Below are 15,263 nucleotides of genomic sequence, written 5' to 3'. Positions count from 1 at the left end.
CAGATGTTTTGCAATAGCCCAGATTGTTCAAGGCCCTATAAAATTCCACCTAATGTGTCCAGATGAAATGGGAATGATTGCATAGCAACTGTCCAGATTAAAAATTAAGAGATAAGGAAAAAGCGCAACAAGATAGAATCAGTAAAGAAAGGAACAAGACGGAGGCAGAGAATTGGGGTGGCACGGTGGCTCAGTGATTAGCACTGCCGTCTTGTAGTTCCAGGGACCCGGGTTCGATTCCAGCCTCGGGCAACTGTCTGTGTGGAGTTTGCACATTCTCCCCATGTCTGTGTGGGTTTCCTCCGGGTGCTCTGGTTTCCTCCCACAGTCCAAAGATGTGCAGGCTAAGTGGATTGCCCATGCTAAATTTCCTGTAGTGTTCAGGGATATGTAGATTAGATGGGTTATAGGGGGATGGGTCTGAGCAGGATGCTCTGAGGATCAGTGCTGACCTGTTGGGCTGAAGGGCCTGTTTCCACACTGCAGGGATTCTTCTCTGTGAGGTTGCTAGGATTCAACGTTGAGTCAAAAAGACTGTACAATGTCTGGTCAAAAGATAAACACTGCAGAAGAGTAAGGACAGAAAGGTCAAAGTGGGAACAATGTGAAGTTTATGGCTTAATTATCAATTAAAAGATCAACATACTTATTTATTCAGTTGAAAGTACTCGGTAAGTAATATAAACAGATTATGTCATGGTCAGTAGTGAGATGTAAAAGATATTTATAACCACAAAGTGAATTCTCACCCATTGGCAATGGTATTTCAACAGTTTTCATGAAGGGTTTTTCACATTATCAATGGTAACATGATGATTCATAGGCTCTCTGTTACTAATTAGATTATAACAAACAATTTAAAATACAATGGAAAAGTTTTAGTCTAATATTTATCTAATGTTATGCCTTTTTTGGAAATCCATCATTTATATCATGCCTTCATTGCATTTATCAATTGCTATTATCAATGTAAAGACAGAAGACAATACAAGGACATAGTAGTTTTTGACAAATGCCTGAATATGCACAATAAGCAGCAGAGTATTAAGTAGGACAGGGGTCCTTACACTTAGATACACAGCTGAAAAGTTCATATAAAAAATATCCAGTGACTATTATCGGTGAAAGGAACACCAAACCCACAGAAACAAGGCTACAGATGAATGTTGTACAGCAACTTCTACAGTTTCTGGAGCATTGGGACTCCTTGGTATCAGTCAGTTCCTGTGTCATTTCGGGGTTTTGCCCTGATAGATTGGACTGGTTGCTGTTTTTACCATCCATTGTTTCTCCTGCAATTATTTCAATGATGTTATCATCTGGAGAGAATGTCCTCAAGATATTCTCAAAGTCACCATTTCTCTTGTTGCAACTTGTTGGACAGTCATTGGCACAGTTAAATTTGACATTATTGCTGTTGTCTGAGAAGGATAGAACTTTAACTTGAGTCCTATCAATATTGATTTTAATCTCAGGTACAGGGCACAAAGATACATTATCATTCTCTTGATCTGTTACACTCTGCATAGAAACTGGAGCAATAGTTATGAGTTCAACTGCAGTATCTGGCAGGTCTGTTGAACTGGATTTATCATGTTGAATATGAGATTGTATTTCACTCCCAGTGGTTAAACTCACTCCTTTCACCGAAGTCACTTCAATATAGAAAGGTTTCTCATCCTCCATTTTCAGGTTTATTTCCAATACCATTTTCTCAGGATCAATCCCTATTAAAGAATTGGAATGAGAAATGTTATTACATTCATCAATTTCAGACATTTTCTGTAAAGTTTTCCATTAGACTAAGAATAACTCAACCAAAAAATATTTGACCATAAAATTGAACTTTGTATTCACGTTTGGGTGTAATGAATTAAAGCTTGTTTAAGTTTTATTTGAGTGAGCAATGAAATAAGGTGAGTGTTTGGTAAACTATTTTTCACAGAAGTCTCCAAATCTGCTGCATTTGAAAAGTCGTGATTTGAATTACTAACAGAGTAGCAATGTAATAGAAATGATTCCAGCACGATGGACTGAATGGCGTTACCATTTATTTCAATCATTCCTGTCTTCTCATGTTGTTCCATCATTTCACAAGCTACAACTGGAGGGTTCACTTCAAATTTTACTAGAGCAATGTCAAAGCCTACAGAATTTTGATGTTCCTGTATTAACAAGCTAGCGGGAATTGTCAGCCTGTTTAGAACTGTGGCATTGGGTTGCTTTATTTCAGTGAGGTAATGTGGGAGCGGATGGGTAAAACAGAACTAAATCCCTGTGTGAAGGCACTGGATAGATGTATTTTACGGCAGTATGTTTTGGGCAGCCATAACTGAGAATATTCCAGACAAATTGGGCAACACTATAGTTCAGTGGGTAGCACTGTTGCCTCACAACAACCTGGGTTCGATGTGTGGAGTTTGCACATTCTCCCTGCATCTGCATAGGTTTCTGCTGGGTGTCAGAGATAGTAGGAACTGCAGATGCTGGAGAATCTGAGATAACAAGGTGTAGAGCGGGATGAACACAGCAGGCCAAGCAGTGTCACAGGAGCAGGAAAGCTGACGTTTTGGGCCTGGACCCTTCTTGAGCTTTCCTGCTCCTCTGATGCTGCTTAGCCTGCTGTGTTCATCTACCTCTACACCTTGTTATTTCTGCTGGGTGTTCTGGTTTCCTGTCATAGTCCAGGGATGTGTATTTGGGTGGATTATCCATGGGAAATGCAGGGACAGAGGACTGGATCCAGATGGGATGCTCTTTGAAGAATTGGTATGACCTAATGGGCCAAACGGTCGGCTTCCACACTGTAGGAATTCTATGATTTTAATTTGCATTGTAGAATTAAAATCTCAAGGTTCCTTTTCATGAAAGCCTCAAAACTCTCACTCTCAGAAAGATGTTGTCTGAATTGAAATTTGAGAAACTTAATGATTATATTTTTCACAGGTAGATAATATATTCCTCTTCCCTTTGCTGAAGACTCCAACTGCTTATATGTCACGCAGGTAATACATCGTACACTGTCCAGGTGGCAACGATTGACAACAGTTTAAAATATGCCCCTCAAAGGTGTCTTTTTTTCTAACTAAAACACCACCTGTGAAATATCAAACTACTCACACAGTCACAAAAAAAGCATGCGCTGAATCTCATGGTAAGTTGGCAAAGTGTGAGTTGTATCATGTTTTGTGGAGTGATTCTTGTCATAATGCTGAGCATCTTGTCTTGCCAAATCTTACCAACTCATCATATCAATTGTCATTTGAGCCCTCCAGCAAGAATCATGTCCAGTTTCCACCCCACTTTACCATGTGCTGTTCCCTGAGCAACACACCGTTGCTCAGTGGACGCCATCCGTAGGTCCAGCATCCCTTTTCACTATGCAATCTTCCCAAGCCCACTGTGAAACTGCAGGAGTACGGCCATCAAGAAGTTGCCCTGCTCTGCTGTGAAAGGAGTGAGGGGGGATGGCGAGGGAGAGGCTTGTACCTCAGGGATGGGCTGGTGATGAGCAGAGAAGTCCTCTTCCTGGAGGACAAGCAGAGGACGTCACGCCAGCATGTCATGCCAGTATGGTCAGAGATCACCATCTGGATCAATACCACCTTCAGGGTAAGCAGGAAGAAGATTAACAAAGGCTGTAACAAGGCATTTAACAAGCACTAATGAGGTTTAATTTGGAAATTTGCCGCTGCCTAGTGAGAATCCAACATCCGCTGTGTTTAGTTTTTATTTAGTTATAGTGATTTTTGCCGGAGGCTGGTGTACATTTTCAGAATGTTGACTTTGTTTGAGTTGTGGCTTAAACCGTCTCCTCGTCACAATTGGATTGTTTGGTGTTTCTGGTTGTGATATTGTCCTAATCTTGCAAATGCCATTGGGTATTTATGCTTGATATGATCTTCATTTGCTGATGATTTCAGCTGAATTCCATGTGCCTCCAGGTGGATAATGTATTCAAACTTTCTGTTTGCTGTTCAACTTGGATAATTCGTTACCTGCATGTACGTTTTTCAACTTTCTGTTTTTCAAGCAATGTATCATGTGCTGTTAGGAATATTAATGAGGATTGTTCACAATTATCTACCAAAAGCTAATGCTGCATTAATTCTACCATATGATAGAGTGCATATATTTGGAACAGATATACGTATTCAGTTCAGTTTGTGCTACATAGCCAGTTGATTAATGATCTGCCTGTCGGGGTGGGTGAACATCCTCCAGTGTAAGCGCAGGGTTTTCAGCGTTGCTGCTTTTGGACCGTGCTCCTCATTATGGTCTTGACAGTGCCATTGATTGGGACCAAGTTCAGGTCCTTGCATGTTAAAGGCTTGCAAACAATGGGCCTATGGTAATCACAACATCAAGTACCTGGCGGCCACGGCAGTTTTTATTTGTACATTTTAGTCTAATAGACCTCAGGAATGGAATCACTGAACCTTTGCTCGCAGTTAATTTTATAGTTGTGGAATGAATAATCAGTTATCATATCAAATATACACATTCCAGTATGTGACGTGCAGAGATGTTTGTATGTGTAACTGGTATCTAGGTTTTCATATAGATTATGCTGACCCTGCAGCTGTGGGAATACAATTTGGAGGGTAGCAAAGGTTTCTGCTGGCACTTTATACTAATAGATTCTCTGACTTTTGCTAAGCTGAATGTGTGCTCACTTTGTATATTCATGCACTGGTCACCTTCCTCATCAGATGTTGTAGATTGGCTAGGCAGTTTGTGGAACCTATTTGGAAGGTGCTTGATTAGAATATGTACCTGTTTAGCCTCTGAGACTCTCATTGGCATTGTTCTAGTCTTTGCTTTCTGCCTGGATACTTCCAATGTCATTTGGTAGTGCATGTCTCGCATACAGTTTTGAAAATTGGGCAATTTATTGGAGTATGTATGTGGTTGTATCATTATCATTGTTTACTGGGTGTGCCTGCATTGGCCATCATGCTAGTGGTGGACAAATTACACATAGCCTATAGGCTGTCTCCCCTTTAGTATGACTTTGTACTTGCATCTGATTTGTAGTCATGCTTCCATAATGTAACGTCAGATTTGGTCTAAAATATCAATTTGGAATGCTTCTACTGGATTAGATGCTATCATGAGGTATCACGAGGGGAAAGAATGGTTGGTGCCATGATCCAAAGATAACAATCTCTCCTTCAATGTCAGAAAAACTGAAGAGCTTATCACTGACTTCAGGAGGAAAAGGAGGAGGATGTGCCCTATCTACATCAATGGGTCCGGGCTTGCGAGCATCAAGTTTCTAGGAATGACGATAACTAACAATCTGCTCTGTCCCCTCCACATGGATACAATAGTTAAGTAGGAACAACAACACCTCTTCTTCCTCAGGGGGCTTAGGAAATTTGGTTGACATGTTCACAAGGAGTCTCACCAACTTTTACAGAGGCACCATAGAAGGCATTCTATATGTGTGCATAATGGCTTGCTACAGCAGCTGCTTTGTCCAGGAACATAAGAAACTACAGAAAGTTGTGAACACAGCCCAGACCATCGCGCAAGCCAGCCTTCTACCCATGGACTTCATCTACACTTGTCATTCCTGTGGAAAGGCAGCCAATATCATGAAAGACCCTCCAACCACACTAATATCTCTTCTAAACTCTTCCATCAGGCAGAAGATACAGAAGCTTAAACATATGTACCAACAGGTTCAAGAACAGTTTGTTATTAGACTGCTGAATGGACCTGCCTAATTTCAAACTAATGTTGGTCTTGTTTTTTGGCACCTCCTGTGCAGCTGTAACATTGTTCTGTTAAACGCCCTATGATCTGTATGTCCTTGTATGTTATGATCGACCTGTACTACATGCAAAACAAAACTTTTTCCTTAATAATAAAATGTGAGGCTGGATGAACATAGCAGGCCAAGCAGCATCTCAGGAGCACAAAAGCTGACGTTTCGGGCCTAGACCCTTCATCAGAGAGGGGGATGGGGAGAGGGAACTGGAATAAATAGGGAGAGAGGGGGAGGCGGACCGAAGATGGAGAGTAAAGAAGATAGGTGCAGAGAGTGTCGGTGGTGAGGTAGGGAGGGGATAGGTCAGTCCAGGGAAGACGGACAGGTCAAGGAGGTGGGATGAGGTTAGTAGGTAGCTAGGGGTGCGGCTTGGGGTGGGAGGAAGGGATGGGTGAGAGAAAGAACCGGTTAGGGAGGCAGAGACAGGTTGGACTGGTTTTGGGATGCAGTGGGTGGGGGGGAAGAGCTGGGCTGGTTGTGTGGTGCAGTGGGGGGAGGGGACGAACTGGGCTGGTTTAGGGATGCAGTAGGGGAAGGGGAGATTTTGAAACTGGTGAAGTCCACATTGATACCATATGGCTGCAGGGTTCCCAGGCGGAATATGAGTTGCTGTTCCTGCAACCTTCGGGTGGCATCATTGCGGCAGTGCAGGAGGCCCATGATGGACATGTCATCTAGAGAATGGGAGGGGGAGTGGAAATGGTTTGCGACTGGGAGGTGCAGTTGTTTGTTGCGAACTGAGCGGAGGTGTTCTGCAAAGCGGTCCCCAAGCCTCCGCTTGGTTTCCCCAATGTAGAGGAAGCCACACCGGGTACAGTGGATGCAGTATACCACATTGGCAGATGTGCAGGTGAACCTCTGCTTAATGTGGAATGTCATCTTGGGGCTTGGGATGGGGGTGAGGGAGGAGGTGTGGGGACAAATGTAGCATTTCCTGCGGTTGCAGGGGAAGGTGCCGGGTGTGGTGGGGTTGGAGGGCAGTGTAGAACGAACAAGGGAGTCACGGAGAGAGTGGTCTCTCCGGAAAGCAGACAGGGGAGGGGATGGAAAAATGTCTTGGGTGGTGGGGTCGGATTGTAAATGGCGGAAGTGTCGGAGGATAATGCGTTGTATCCAGAGGTTGTTAGGGTGGTGTGTGAGAACGAGGGGGATCCTCTTGGGGCGGTTGTGGCGGGGGCGGGGTGTGAGGGATGTGTTGCGGGGAATACGGGAGACGCGGTCAAGGGCGTTCTCGATCACTGTGGGGGGAAAGTTGCGGTCCTTAAAGAACTTGGACATCTGGGATGTGCGGGAGTGGAATGTCTTATCGTGGGAGCAGATGTGGCGGAGGCGGAGGAATTGGGAATAGGGGATGGAATTTTTGCAGGAGGGTGGGTGGGAGGAGGTGTATTCTAGGTAGCTGTGGGAGTCGGTGTGCTTGAAATGGACATCATTTACAAGCTGGTTGCCTGAGATGGAGACTGAGAGGTCCAGAAAGGTGAGGGATGTGCTGGAGATGGCCCAGGTGAACTGAAGGTTGGGGTGGAAGGTGTTGGTGAAGTGGATGAACTGTTCGAGCTCCTCTGGGGAGCAAGAAGCGGCGCCGATACAGTCATCAATGTACCGGAGGAAGAGGTGGGGTTTGGGGCCTGTGTAGGTGCGGAAGAGGGACTGTTCCACGTAACCTACAAAGAGGCAGGCATAGCTGGGGCCCATGCGGGTGCCCATGGCCACCCCCTTAGTCTGTAGGAAGTGGGAGGAGTCAAAAGAGAAGTTGTTGAGTGTGAGGACGAGTTCAGCTAGGCGGATGAGAGTGTCGGTGGAGGGGGACTGGTCGGGCCTGTGGGACAGGAAGAAGTGGAGGGCCTTGAGGCCATCTCCATGTGGAATGCAGGTGTACAGGGACTGGACGTCCATGGTGAAAATGAGGTGTTGGGGGCCAGGGAATTGGAAGTCCTGGAGGAGGTGGAGGGCGTGGGTGGTGTCACGGACGTAGGTGGGGAGTTCCTGGACCAAAGGGGAGAAAATGGAGTCCAGATAGGTGGAGATGAGTTCGGTGGGGCAGGAGCAGGCTGAGACGATGGGTCGACCAGGGCAGGCAGGTTTGTGGCTTTTGGGAAGGAGATAGAAATGGGCCGTGCGGGGTAACAATAAATCAAATCAAATCAAATGGGCTTGATTATCCTGCCGGCCAGGTCTACTTCGGTGAAGTTTTCTCTGATTCTACTTATGATCGGGTCAGTGATCTCTGTCATCTGCTCTCTGAAGTATATGAATTATAGTCATAAGTTGTGGTTTAATCATAATTGATCCGCAAGTGTTGACCACATCATATCTGGTTTTAAAGATCATTGTTGTGCAGGCCTGACTTATTCAGCATGTGGCTGCTTTCACTGCCTGTAGAAATTTTAATTTTAATGGCCTATTTACCTCATTCAGAAGTATTGAGATAGAAAAATACACTTGAAGAGTGTATTGTTAGAATAAAATAAGCACAGAGAAGAGATTTGTTGCCTTCCGACTGAGTTTTGGAAATTTTCTGGTTACCTTTTAATTTTTTGAAGGACTTTTAATCAAGTCTCAAGCTTTGTCACCGACGCAAGTCTTTTCCAGCTCTTTCAAGTTCATTAAGCTTTGATTTGTTGGCTCTTTTATGATTGCTACCTTTAGGTTGCTGCTTGACTGTAATGAAGGCTTTGTTGCGTCTTCTGATTTTTTTTCTCAGTTTACTTAAACTCCACCCACAAGACAATGATTTACATGGTAAAACACTTGCAAACCTTCAAAAATGAAAGCCGACAAAGGAAAAAGAAGCTTTTTTTCAGGCTTACTTTCATTTTTAGGAGCTGCTATTGGATATGTTCTTTTTCCCAGCTCAGTCTGCAGCATTTAGCTTCAATAATATAAAGTATTGACCGCTGCCGCAGTGGTGACCAAGTTATAGTCATCTTTTTTAAAGCCCAAATGTGCCAATTATATACAATATTAGTGAAATAAAGATGTATTCTTTAATTGAAGTTAATACTATACGGAGGCAGTATTCACTGGGAGGCTAAATATTGTCTAATGAAGTCTATTTGGCTGTTTGCAGATTGACTACAAGGCGTGAGATAAATACAGGTTAATAATTCTTTTCAGGTTGAAAGCTGCCCCTTTAAAAGGGCATGTCATCGTAACAAAACAGTAGCATTATCAAATAATAAACATCAAAGTTGGATAACTAGAATTGAACTAACTGAATTGCATGAGAGGTTTGAGGGCTATTATGTACCCATGCCTCTAAGTCTCTGAAAGCAGCATCAACCTGCAACTTTCTGAATTATTTATATATGTGCTACCGCTGAGCCAAGGGTTTTACCCAATTGTCATTCTTACTTGTCATTTCAGCCATCACTTTTGCACAGAGTTGTTGAATTAGAAACAGTGAATATTGTGGATCTATCAGGAATGATACTGTTATGGTTGGAGGCAATATCACTGATGTACGTGCAGAAGATATTTGGATTGATGTTACCACTCAAAATAACTCCTGTTGGGTTTGATGATTGGCTAACAACTCCTAAAGAATCTTCATTTTGACCCCTGTTGACTGTGCCACCTTGATGACAAAAGCAGTTACTGTCATCTTTTCCGGGATTTAGACCATGTCCATATCATGATCAAGCTTAGAATAACAACTGAAGTTGGGTAGTCCTGGCAGAATCCAAAGTAAATCTTGTGTGAAGGTTGTTTAAAGATTGTTTTTCGTTGATAGTACAATTGAATGCATCTTCAGTCTCTCACTGATGATTGGAGATGGCAGATAGGAGAATTATATAAAAACCAAAAGAACTGTGGATGCAGTAAATCAGGAACCAAAACAAAGTTGCTGGAAAAGCTCAGCATCTCTGGCAACATCTGTGAAGGAGAAAACAGTTAACATTTCGGGTCCAATGACTCAGTTCTGACGAAGGGACTGGACCCGAAACGTTAACTCTGTGTTTTTCCTTCACAGATGCTGCCAGACCTGCTGAGCTTTTCCAGCAACTTTGTTTTTGTAGGGCAATTATATGTTGGCCAATGACACAGCTAAAATGTTAAAAAATAGCTAATCTGAGAGAGCAGCTTGATCTGGGTGTGCAAATCTTTGGCATTACAGCCAAAAAGTAGTGTTATGACAGGCAAGGAGGGGTGCACCAGGTCTCTTCATTTCAGCTTTACATATTAGTCACAATAAAGGTTTAGGTTCTTTTTAACACAAACTATAATGCTCTGTAATTAAAATGTTGTTAATTACTTTTACCGAAAGCAATAAGGTTTCAATCACAAAATTGCTTTGAAATAAATAAAAAACAAGTTTATTAACTGCTAACTCCAAGGAAAATGAATGATTAATAAGTTTATGGCCTTCAGGACACACACAAAGTAAAATATACAGCTTAGGGTCTCTTGGATGTCCTCATGGCATGAGGCTTTAACCTGAGAACAACTTCAATTCAGTGGTTTCCTGAATGGAATCAGTTGTAGCAAATGTTGCATTTAATTTTAAAGTTGTCAATTCTCTTAACACTTCCTTCCACTCAGATCTGTCAAACTGGATACTTTGCTTCTTGAAAGAGAGAGAATCTTCTCAAACTATGTTCATTTTCACATTCTTAATTCTATCTCCCTTGGTCTGACAAAAATTTCTTTCAAATAGAAGTTGTTTGTATATCCCGTACCCATGGAGGTTATTGTTTCCAACCTGGTTATACTGACAGAAGTTTCATATCCAGCATGTGATATTCTTATAATGGTGTAAATCAAACAGGAGGTATGACCTTCTCATGCTTCCTATAGATCTCTGACTGATTTTATTTCATTTGGAGAAAGTGTTAATTTCAGCTCAGACTGTCTTTGGTCTAATCCACATCTGTTTAATGAAATTTGAGCAGCATGTGTACTTAAGGTGACATCCATTGCACGTCTGTGTTTTGGAACCTTTTTAAAACCATTTCCATTCTTGAAAGTACCAGGCACTACGTCAACCAATGGAATTCAAAGATCAATATTTTATATCATCATAACCCATGTCCTTCTTTTATATCTGGTGTACTCAGCCATTTCTTAATATAGCATGGAACACCCTAAATTAGCTGGAAACTGTCACTTTAAAGACTGCAGGAGGATGTGAAGTGGAATTATTACCATGATGGCAATAAAGAATATTTGTAAACCCTTCAATCAGTTACATTCTTGCATTCTCATCTGAAGCCTCCTGTACAGTTGAGATTGGGAATGTGGTTCCTAGCAGTTATTTTTTGATTGTCCATTACCATTCCTGACTAACTGTGATGGGGTTACAAGACTCTGTATATTGTGTAACACTTAGCTCGGAATATAGATTGCTGCAGGTAGACCTATATCTTATCAGAGGCATAACTTTCATGTTTCAGAGATGTCCTTCTACATGTACAATTGAATCATTTAGCTTCATGGCAGTGAAGGAGTAAGAACTGTGCAAGCTTACAAGATTACAGATTGTGACTGCGTGCAATTCTGTTGCTGATGATGATGATCCATAGCAGCTCACGTTTGCACAGTTTTGCTGAAAACAGTAGATCTTTTACAAATAATATTTACACTATATAGGTTAACAAATCATACAAACTACCATTGAATAATCCAGTTTATCTTAAAGAGATTTTATTTCCTCTGCTGGTGGTTATAGGACTGCAGCTGGAATCAAAATAAAAAGCATATGGTCTCAGTAATGAATGCACAAGCAAGGACTCAAAACCAAACTCGACATTCCTGCACCCCCCACAATGACGTTAAATCCCCTTGGCCATCACAAATCTATCTACCTTTGAGAAAGGGAATGCAAAAGACTCACAGCCCTCTGAGAAAAAAATGATTCCTCATCTCTGTTTTAAATGGGTGCTGCCTTATTTTTTTCAAAAATGAGTCCTTGTTTTAGATTCTCCAACAACAGTAAACATCCTTTCAACATTCACCTGGTCAATTCCCCTCCGGATCTTAGATATTTCAATTAAGTCACCCTCTGACTCTTCTAAACTCCTAAGGATACAATCCTAAAGTTTGTAATAAAAGGATTTCCTCTGTAGTTTTACACCTAAATCCTTTCTCTCAGAGTGCAGAACTTTTATTTTCTCTCAAACCATCCTGTTTTGTCCACTGATAATTTGTGCTCTGATTCTTTCCTTGTGAGATCAGCTTCAGTTTGGCATTTTGCTATAACTGCGTAACTTAAATGGGGAAAGCATTAAGGGTTACAATACTCTCCCTGGCTGTCTGCACCCACAAAACAATAAAACCAGCACTGTACTTACATTCTTATCAAATGATTTATCAGCATTTCATACAAAGTTCTAAAGAAACAGGATGAATTGGTTTTCATGGCAAATTTCAGCAAAATAGATTCAGAAGAATACAAGCTGTATTTTCATCCTTTCTCTGAAGCCCATAGTTAACAAAGGAGAAATTTGTTATCGCATTGATAATAAAATTATACCCGAAACATTAACGAGTGTGCTTCAAGTTGTGTTATGTAATTTGGAACTAAATATAGCATCACAAGGCAGCAGGACTCTGACTCCTTGATGAAGTCTTCAACCTTCACATGTAGTACTAGATAGGGAAACGTGGAAAGCTATTTGACTTTGGACACAATACCACTGACCCTGACCCTGTCCACACATATACATGCCTCTCTAGGAGTCTTTGGCTATAGTAAATAGAAACAAGAGTTCTGAATGATTTTAGCAAGTTCTAGTCCTCGAGTACTGACAGCAAGCAATTTTTTAAACAAAATAGCATTTAAGGTCTTATTTATTAAAAAATGCACAAGAACAGTTTAGAAATTATAAATATCTCAAAGCATTACGTCTCACCTGAACAGAACAAATGGCTTGAGTATGCAGCCTATCTGTTGATTCAAAGAAATAGCTTGCTGCTTGCAGAGAGTGGTGAGATGCAGGAATTGCTCCAGGGCTGTACTGAGAGATAAAGGCAAATGCTAATGATTTCACATCTCTACTGGCTGTTGTTATTGCAGTTTGTGAGGTATTTGATGACGTTTGTTCAAAGAGAGGTTAGATAATATCTTACTTGCCTGGTGGTTTACTTAAAACATTCCATTTGATATTTTCACTGTCATTCTAGTTAAACATCATTCCTCCCTTTAATATAGCTGTCATTAATTTACTACTGTTTTATTTTGTCCTCTCCTAAAGGCCCTGAACCACACTGGAATGTAGGTCCTTGTGTGTATTCCAGGAGCAAACTGCCTTGGATCTCTCCAAATCATTTTCTTGATGAATAACTTTAGAAACCGAGTTTTCAAGCAAGCTACTTTACTATGAATGGCATCACAGCCAAATTTGATCCTGTTCTCACTGGACATCCACTCTGCTAAACATTTTCCAGCAGACATGGATAACATGAGGAACAGGAGTGCTGGCTGAACTTTTCTGACCCTGCTCCAGTTGTTTTGAAGCCAGGTGTAGCATCCTTAGCTACAGAAGGTTTAAGATTGATTGAAGAGACCAAGTTGATATCTTTCTGATTCTGTGCAACCTGCCCTGCCTTATTAGCCTAAGGTCCTAAATGTACACAGGAACATAGGAAATTCTGGATTTAAAAAAATAGACTGGGGTCCAGTTAGTTTGCCTGATGATAAAACATTCATTAGTTAGTGGCCAATCATGGCAATTCAGCTCTATTAATGAGTGTACAGCACAATGAGACAAGGAAAATGTTGGATATCTTTGGGACCTTAGGTTGCAAGTGATGTGTTCCTCCCAGGTATACTAAATTTACTTAATGTGCTGTCCCAAATAAATCAGTATGATATCCTAAAATAATATTTTCTGATCGCAATCTATAAGATTTGTACACGATTGAGTCAATTCGACCTCTTCACCATCTCCTTGGAAAGCCTGATTTTAGATTTACATTCACTCACTGAAAAGTTTTTGTAGATTATTTTTGAAACCATTGCCCATCAAGCACAGGCCATCTCCTTTGGTTCCATTGTTCCATGCTGTCACAATTTGAATAATATAATTCTTTAAAATCCTAGAGCAATTATGTCACCACTCTACCTTTTCCAATGATGACAAGTTCAATTTACATAATCACTCTTCTGTATCTAATCCCTGTATTATCTTAATCATTCTGGTTCTTTTCTTGAAGAGCTGCAATATTATTTTTGTACAAAAGTGACCTGAGCACTATTCATTATTCTCTACACGTGCTCACATAAGGTGACAGTATAACCTCACTAGATCAGACTTCCAGTGGATCCCAATATCTTATTGAGTTACACGTTGCCACTGGGTATTATTAAAGCAGCATCAAGTTATTCCCAAGCAAGATTCACAAATATCTTCTAAGGTTCAGAACTACATGCTGAGGGATGCAGTAAAGCTAGGGGCAGCTCCTGCCAAGGTGCAGTGGGAAAAGACCACTGTCTAAGCTCTTTCTGCATAAGCTAAAAGATATATAAAGTAGAAAAATTACCCAGAAAATCATAGACAAGTGAGTTTGACCAGTAGATTTAAAGTTACAGAAATCTTCATTAAATATTTAGTTCTTTGAGAAGGTGACCAAACAGGTAGATGAGAGTAAACAGGTTGATGTGGTGTATATGGATTTCAGCAAGGTGTTCGATAAGGTTCCCCACAATAGGCTATTGTACAAAATGCGAGGAATGGGATTATGGGAGATATAGCAGTTTGGATCGGAAATTGCCTTGCTGAAAGAAGACAGAGGGTGGTAGTTAATGGAAATGTTCATCCTGGAGACCAGTTACTAGTGGTGTACTGCAAGGATCGGTATTGGGTCCACTGCTGTTTGTCATTTTTATAAATGACCTGGATGAGGGAGTAGAAGGATGGGTTAGTAAATTTGCAGACGACACTAAGGTCGGTGGAGTTGTGGATAGTGATGAAGGATGCTGCAGGTTGCAGAAAGACATAGATAAGCTGCAGAGCTGGGCTGAGAGGTGGCAAATGGAGTTTAATGCAGACAAGTGTGAGGTGATGCACTTTGGTAGGAGTAACCGGAAGGCAAAGTACAGGGCTAATGGTAAGATTCTTAGCAGTGTAGATGAGCAGAGAGATCTCGGTGTCCATGTATTAATAGAGGGATCGAATTCCGGAACCAAGAGGTTATGGTGAAGCTGTACAAAACTCTGGTGCGGCCACACTTGGAGTATTGTGTACAGTTCTGGTCACCGCATTGTAAGAAGGACGTGGAAGCTTTGGAAAGGGTGCAGAGGAGATTTACTAAGATGTTGCTTGGTATGGAGGAAAGGCCTTACGAGGAAAGGATGAGGGACTTGAGGCTGTTTTCATTGGTGAGAAGAAGGTTGAGAGGTGACTTAATTGAAACATATAAAATAATCAGAGGGTTAGATAGGGTGGATAGGGAGAGCCTTTTTCCTAGGATGGTGATGGCGAGCACGAGGGGGCATAGCTTTAAATTGAGGGGTGAAAGATATAGGACAGATGTCAGAGGTAGTTTC

At 41.5% G+C, this 15,263-nt stretch overlaps 1 protein-coding gene across 1 annotated transcript; it reads right to left on the bottom strand.

Annotated features, from left to right (window-relative positions):
* Positions 1 to 673: 673 nt before the first annotated feature.
* Positions 674 to 12,743, bottom strand: LOC132210467 (uncharacterized). Its single transcript, XM_059650640.1, has 2 exons — positions 12,628 to 12,743; positions 674 to 1,727 (listed from the first exon to the last, which is right to left on the bottom strand). Exon 2 carries the CDS (start codon positions 1,708 to 1,710, stop codon positions 1,045 to 1,047), a length of 666 nt encoding a protein of 221 aa, XP_059506623.1. The 5' UTR covers positions 1,711 to 1,727; positions 12,628 to 12,743; the 3' UTR covers positions 674 to 1,044.
* Positions 12,744 to 15,263: the final 2,520 nt, after the last annotated feature.

This window comes from Stegostoma tigrinum, chromosome 13 (assembly GCF_030684315.1).
Source record: "Stegostoma tigrinum isolate sSteTig4 chromosome 13, sSteTig4.hap1, whole genome shotgun sequence".
Taxonomy (NCBI): domain Eukaryota; kingdom Metazoa; phylum Chordata; class Chondrichthyes; order Orectolobiformes; family Stegostomatidae; genus Stegostoma; species Stegostoma tigrinum.
This window is presented reverse-complemented; position numbering and strand designations above follow the sequence as displayed.

Excerpts from the sequence above, each read along its gene's own strand:
- LOC132210467 (XM_059650640.1), bottom strand. The coding sequence starts at position 1,710 with ATGGTATTGGAAATAAACCTGAAAATGGAGGATGAGAAACCTTTCTAT.